General features: G+C 35.7%; 1 protein-coding gene across 1 annotated transcript; it reads right to left on the bottom strand.

The window, feature by feature from the left end:
* Positions 1-1567: 1567 nt before the first annotated feature.
* Positions 1568-7083, bottom strand: LOC111412567 (beclin-1-like protein; the record flags this gene model as incomplete). Its single annotated transcript, XM_023043502.1, has 9 exons — positions 1568-1978; positions 2989-3138; positions 3842-3913; positions 4709-4794; positions 5068-5226; positions 5436-5484; positions 5681-5805; positions 6382-6552; positions 6700-7083. Coding segments are annotated over 9 exons (1437 nt in total), but the record flags the coding sequence as incomplete, so codon positions are not given.
* Between the last annotated feature and the right edge of the window lie 910 nt (positions 7084-7993).

Below are 7993 nucleotides of genomic sequence, written 5' to 3'. Positions count from 1 at the left end.
GGGCTGTTGGAACTAGGATCCGTCCGGTCCATTGTCTCGACAACACCGATCAATAGTAGACTGGTTAGGCCCGACCCAGAAACCATGTAAGTTCTATAAGATTTCCGATGACCCGAACGGCTTACATATATTTCCGAAAAGTTTCAGAACTTCTTTAGGCTGGTACGATTAAACTTAGGAAACTAAAAGTGAAATGTTTGAACTCTTACCAATCTTGATATAGAACTAGAAATTATTGATTCTAATGCAAACAAATCTTTTCACTTTAATGAGTACTAAATAATATCTGATGAGCATGTCACTTTTCTCTACTTTTTAAGGACACAATCAACAAAAAATTAAATTAAAAAAAAAAAAAAGAGGAAGAACTTTTCAAAGAATCTTGATCGAAAACCTTTATGTAGGTGGTGGTGTGGTTAGGAGGGAGTTTTGAAGAAAACTCACCTAAACAAATCCCAGCAACTCTCAAGACCTTGATCCAGTGGCCTAAATCCATCCTTCACCAACACATTTCTGTAAACTGGTCCAACAGATGGCCTCCCATGTTTAGCTTCTTTTGCCTTTTCAATCTCCACTATCCACTTCTTTTCTGCCATATTCTGTATGTATTTTCAGCTGCAACTTTGAATGCTTTTGCAGCTGTTTGTATTTAAAGAGAGAGATGATATAGTAACTTCTGTAAACTCCAAATTTGGTGACCAAATTCATCTGACATAAATTTATATTCATTTTCTTAACCAACAACACCTAACGCTCTCATTCACTCTACTTTGAATATCAGATGGAAGAAACACTTCTCTGCCTTGTGATTACGTGCAAGCAATCAAATGTGGCATATGTTAATTTGATATATATACGTAAATACTGTTAAACCTTCTCGGTGAATATTGTTAAACTGCCTTGTATAAAAGTATTTTAACATTTTATGGGATTTAAAAATTTAAGCCGTAAGAAAATGAACGGATTTATTTTAGTTTTATCTTGCGCAAGTGAATTTTTTTTTATTTCCATGTTCTTTCTTTTCTTAAATCGATGACATTAAACTTGAACAAGAAATAAGAGAATTTGAATAACTTTTTCTATTTATTGTTCTAGAGAACTCCGTCCATAAGTTACAGATACATATAAAAGAAAGTTTGGGTAAATTGCAATTTTATTCCAACCTTTCACGAAAGTGGCAATTCTGTCCCTAACCAATTTTGTCGCATTTTTATTCCCAACCTTTATTAATTTAACAGAGTCAATCTCTCTTCACAGTTTTTGTTAGTTTATGCCTAAACTAAATAATATTGAACATGACAATAAACAAATTTGTCAAATGTACTTCTTCTTTAATCCTATCCGGTCTTCCCCAAACCAATATATTTTTCAGTAATCCTCCTTCAATGATGTTTCTTTTTTGGTCAACGGTTAAATCCTCCGTAATTCACATATATATATATGAAATTAGAGCACAAAAATGCAGAAATTTCCGATCATATAGAGAGTCAGGACTCGGAATTGTACATCCCCTCCAAACTCCCTGCTGGAAATGAAATAACATATGTTAATGGAAAGGAAGAAGGACTTGGAATGCAATAAACTCACAGTTCTATATATTCTAAAGTTCCAGAGAGGAATATTTTGAAAGCATTACAAACGATAGCTATGAAATGAACTGAAGTCGACTCTAAATCTCTAATTATATACTTATTTACACTTCGGTATGTTACAAGCACGTGTCTTATATTATGGGAATCAAGCATTTGAAGAATGTATATTCGAATCAGTTGGTCGCTTACTATTCAGCAAGCCTGCACCTGATGCTTCAGTGTGAGACGAGACCGATGCATTAAGAGGCTGGAAATTGGTATTCCCTACAAACCAGTAGAGAGCCCATTTCAAATTGCAGAGGGTGTACTTGAGAGCTTTTGTCCAATTTTCCTGTTTTTGGAAACTTTGTGTAATGGAGTAATTTTCGACCTTGTCATTTTCAATCCTGCAAATACATGTGTAATCATGTCAATAGCAAATGATGAATATTATAATGCAATATATACCAAGATTAACACAATGCCATATTTGGTACGATGGAATATATTATAGACCAAATTTTAGCGACTTTTTATTTTCTAATACTATCGAGCCATACCAAATACCTCTATATAAGTTTTGAGCTCTGCATTTAGAAAGCCAAACCAACTTTTAGGACACAATGGATATTCAAAAAACAATTCCTTCACATATCAGTGCAAAGAAATTCAACAGAAAACATGACATGATTGCAGCTTCTTTCACACAATCTGACTACAAGAGTCCAGTGTTGCCCTAATGCACATTCAAGCCTCGCTTACTTTACTAGACAAGAAATCTACTTTTAGCTCCCCAAAAAGTCTTCTGCTAGTTTATTCTTTAGAACAATCACTTCAATTCAAAATGACCTCCAGGAGAAGTAAAATTCATCTGTCAATTACATTTTGTGTTTCACATTCTTGTGTAACAAGATGCACCGTTTCAACGTGGAACACTTGTACATGATTTTGCATATCTTGACTGAGCAAGGACAAAAACACCAACAAAACATAGAATCATGCAAAGTCCTGCCCAGCATGCTCCATCCTTTATGATCTTTATACAGTTGCATTATTTCTTTTCCTTAAGTTTTCTTGGTCAATTTAACTTTTTTACAGAATCATATTTATTTTGTTTTATTTATTAATTTCAATTTATCAACTTTCAAACAATAGTTTTCCAGTTCAAAATTTCCACTTTCCAGACATAGTTTCTTAACATCAATTAACTTAAAGATCGATTTACTTCAAAAAATGTCACATTATCCTGAAAAGTTGACAGGTGACAATTGTAGTGGGAGCGATAAAACTTATCATAACAATCAAAAAAATACTTAAAGAAGCTTATAATGGCTTCAACATAGAATTATGAAATTTCATTAGAAAATTATATCTCCACCAAATCATTCCGTGAAATAAGATGAACACAGTCGCTTACTTGTATGGAAGCTTAAAACATTTGTCAGGAGAAATGTTGTTTTCTACATCCTTTTCCTTTGCAAACTCAGCAAACTCCTTCAAGCAGGTTAAAAACAATGTCATCGCTTTGTGATAGCGATTACTCCAAAACAGATTGACAGGACCAAAGCTGAGAAAACTCACATTAGCTGACTAAAATGACCAGAAGATGACAAAGTGCAGAATTTTCAAGAAAGTGCATTATTCAGATACACTGTAACAGATGATCAAGTATATATTACAATAGCAAGAAACCCGTAAAATGGCTGGGATGAGGAGCAATAGGTGAACAGAAAAAGAAGAATCTGCATAGCCAACAACAAGATTTGGGATTGAAGGAAGGTCAAGTTTATTCAATAACTCCAAAATTGAAAACATATTTTACGAAAATAAAAGCATTTTAGATTTTATTAGTACTGATGTGATTATATTTGATTTGATGAGATTTTGATGGGATTATATGCATTAATAGATTTTCAGTTTGTATATTAATAAGAATTACAATCAAACTGAATTTTTCCTCCCCCGAAATTTCTATAAGCAAAGAAGAGGGAGGGGCAGATTGGACATAAACAGAACCTTCGGAATCAGTACCCAAAGCAGTAAAATTGTTATTTAAGAATTAACCCATCACCACAGAAAAAAGGGAAAAAAAATTACAAAACACACACACATGATGGCACAATGGTGGTTGTTCAGACGAGCTCCGTTCAGCTCAAAAGGAAAGGGTCCTTGATCCTTGATTACCCACATAAAGAACAAAAAAATAAGGATAAATTGGCATGTGCCATTCTAAGACAGAGAACTCTAATTAAATTTGAAATTCAACTTACAGTTCATATGTATTGCCGCTGCTATCCATTATGCGAGGATAACTTCCCATGGGAATAATTTTAATTTGATATCTGGATAACAGCAAATTAAGGGCACAACAATTCACAAAGAGTAACATGGTTCATTTGCAGAAATTTCAGGATTCTACATGTCCAATCCTGGCAACGAGATACAAATCCCATATCATCACTGCTTCAATACTGGAAATAAAATACAATATGAAGACAAGGGAAGGAACAGAAAATAAAAGCTTTCGTCAAGTTCCAGTTATGTCAACTATTGGGAGAAAGGAAAACAATTCGTGCTGAATATTGTCAAAACAACATAAAAAATTTAAGAGTCTTCTAATATTACATCAATCTGACAAGGGCTAAAAAGAAAATTCCAAAATGGCAACAAAGTTTTAAGACCTGAGTGGGGGACTAAACCAACTTACCTGACTTTACCACCATGCCTTAAAAATCATGGTAAACTAGTTTCTTTAATGATAAAAATATATTTTATGCCGGTTGTGACAGCGATTGACGTTCCGGTGCTATTATTCCCATTATCATAAACTTACTTGTCTATTTTAACTTTTTTACACTATTATTAACTCTTAGTAGCCCAAATATCATGAAATCCTCAGCATGAGTCCAGGAACACACACCATCAACAAAGTGGGGAAGATATAATATATAGAGAGAGATACTAGGCAGGTTAAACATTTTTGCCTCAGGAAACTGACACTACTCACAATAGCAGACTTAACATAAAGCCTGAGAATAATGCATGTGAAATTATAGAATACTTTTTCTTTTCTATATATATATATATATTTTTTTTTTCCCCCTTTTGAACTGCTTCATAAATTTATAAAGGGATACTGAAACTTTGGCCTGAAATATTGAGACATCGTATGGAGGAGAAGGCAAGCTTGGCCCCATGCAGCATTTATCTCATCCCATTCAACCTAAGGATAAGCATAAAAAAGTGAGGATTTCAATCAAAATCAGTTTTTCATAAATGCGCAATAGCATAAAAGCAGAGAAGTTCTTCAACCCCTTGAATCGATGTTTTGTTTAAAGAGAAAGCAGGGTCTGAAAAAGCTTTAATCATATAGATTCTGGAAGAAATTATACATTTCAACTTGTCTATACATAGCTATGTGCGACTGATAAAGAAGACAATACATTGTCATATCAAGCGAACATTATCAAATAAAATGCACCTTACTTTTGCCTACCGGAATCTTAGGAAGTCTTCCCAGGCGGAAGTTGTTAATCGTTCCAAAATCTCCATCATACCAGATAGGGAAGGCATCATTGAGCACGTTCGTATGTTTCAACAACTCTAAATGAGCTTGTGAAACTTCAATCTTGGCCAAAATTGCATCTGTCTCGTCCTGTTGACCAAATATTTTGAAATGCAAAATTTTACACTAGCTTTGATCTAAAGAACATCTACACTATTTTGGGTTCTAAGGTAGACAATTGGAACCCCCTTCCCCAAAGTTACATCTTTCTAGCGGTAATAAGCTAGATCTAGGTACCCTAGGGGAGGGGGAGGGGGAGGGAGAGTAATGTGTCCAATGATATAATAGCAGAACCAGACCTGATGTGAGGTCAATTGAAACTGAAAGCTATTGAATTCCTGCCAATACCTGGTAAAGATAACAGACATAATGACCATGAAACCAAAATGTTTAAGGTTCATCCAAACAACATTTTTAAGAGGCAAAAAGCTGTAAACTAAAAAAAAAATTCTTATAAACACTTAAATCACTGCACAATACTGCACTACAAACAGTTCCAACACACGAATCTCTATTAACATTATGAAGCTAGTCTGAGGCTTACCGCTCCTCCAATTCTTTAAAGCGACTAGATTTTAACTCTAGTTCCTTCAGTTCAGCAGTGACTCCAGCACATTGCTTCTCTGTTTCTGCAATTGCTGCTTCAAGTTTCCGTTCTTCTTCTTCTATCTAAAACGCATGGAGTTCACACGTCAAGGAGTAGATAAGCAAACAAATGTATCTATATATGACAAAAGTAAAGATTTAAACTCCAAGTAGATATATTCAGCAAAATCTTACAATTGGCACTAATACATTCAGAAAACAGCTTAATGACAAGTGATCTTTCAATCATAGCATTTACTTTAATGGTAGCACATCTTGATACAAATAGAATACGTAAAAAGTTGAGGTTTAAAATTAAAGTCCTCATCGAGTCAAAGTGGAAATCCCCATTTGACTTTCCACAATCATCTAAACTTTTCGATTCTGACCAAAATAAGGAGGAAATCCAAATGGGACGTCTCCAGATATTGAACGATGTCTTGCTCTTATTGCCAAACCTATGTCAAACAGATATGCTAAACCAAAAATCTGGTTCGTATAGCTTGCAAATATGCGATATCAACAATGATGGTCCAGAACATACACAGCTGGTGGGTGGAGAGGTTGGCAAGAGGAGAGAGGAAGAAGCAAACACATTGATGTATTTTCAGCAATAGAAATTCAAACATGCATTTTCATCAGAGCTTGAGAAATAAGCACCATTAATTTCTCCTTAAGAAAATCAGCCTCCACTAGAACATTTCTTGTTTCCCCTTCCAATCGCTGAAGACAGGCTTCATAGGCTTCTATGTCCCTTTTCACATCTTCAACCTCCTTGTCAAGTTTATCAGATAACACACGCATGCACTCAAGACACAAAGGCTGCTCAACCTGAATAGTAAAATGGGAAAAGAAAGTCAGAAAAAGACCATTAAAACATAATCTATGCATCAAATTGCATGGTGTCAGATGAATGGGGACAGATTACTCAAATATAAATTGAAGATTTCTTGTTGTCAACCTATAACTCTTTCATACCCGTGTTTGTGTTGTCGCAATCTCAAATGCACGCTTCAGGACAGTTATTGTCGAGTGAAAGCCCGAATTATGTGGTTGTGAAAGAGCATTAGTTGAGCCACCCTCAGGTGATGGCAAATTGGACCCACCACCACCAGCTCCAAACTCACATTTGTACACTGAAGCAGCTGGTGGAGGTAACACCACAAATGACTCTTCTATTGCTTTCCCAGACGGAGTAGCATCAAGCTGCAATACTCCACCTTGAGGACGAGGAGAGACCCCTGCTAACTGATTCCTTTCCGTCGGCAACACGACAAACGAATGATCCTCGCGTGTTGAACCTAAAATGCTACCAGTCCCATGGATTGACGAACCCTGCAGCCCTGCACATTTTATTCCAAATCATCCACATGGATGTATCACGGTTCACAAAGCTACATGTTCGTATCCAAAGCCTCTGAAATATTCTATTTGAAGTTGCACTAATGCCTCAACACTCCTCCTATTCTAGCCCACTTAAGGGAAATAAAAATAAACTGTAATTTCCGTAAATGCTAAAGCATATATTATCAAAATCCATCCCAAGGATCCAAGTCATAAATCTGTTGAAAGAAATAAACAAAATGAATAAAGTAAAATTTAATCTGTTTTTCCTACCAAGCAGGACTACTTGTCTATCGATTCACTTTTAAATGCCGAATTGCAAATTTCTTCGGCACTGCCCTTTAGGCATCAATCAGATTCTCAGTTGCCAGCAAGCATCTACTCCTGTCAAACTGAAAAGAGTGAGCCAGGGCTCTTTCTCATCGTATAGAAAGTTGGAACTCGAGGAGCAAAAAAGGTTCAATCTTAACAACCTTTTAACCTATCCAATTATGGAAGCCTGAAACAGAAAGGAGCTCCACTTAATTACTATGTCGTATACTCCCTGGAAATAAATCTGAAAAGCAGGTTTTCTTCACAATGATAGTCAGATTCATTACCAGATGTTAGAGAGAGGGATCTCAAATCCAGGGTAGAGCAACAAGAGTATGAAATACTTCGATAGAACTAATAGAAGTATATAATTGGATAATGTATGCTGCATTATAGCCGCACCTCCCTCAGTCACAAGCATGATCTCGAAGACAAAGGGCTTTGAAAAGTAAGGTGGGGCCATGGCAGGGGTTATGGTTATAACTTGTTTTGAACTCGTGAAAAGACTTTACCATAGCTATGTTGTCCCTTCAACTATTTATCAGTGGCTCAGCTATCTTTCCAGAGTTTCTCATAAATGTCCTATAAAATACCAACTAAAGCCCGAACCCCCCCC

Source organism: Olea europaea, chromosome 16, assembly GCF_002742605.1.
Source record: "Olea europaea var. sylvestris chromosome 16, O_europaea_v1, whole genome shotgun sequence".
NCBI classification, from domain to species: domain Eukaryota; kingdom Viridiplantae; phylum Streptophyta; class Magnoliopsida; order Lamiales; family Oleaceae; genus Olea; species Olea europaea.
This window is presented reverse-complemented; position numbering and strand designations above follow the sequence as displayed.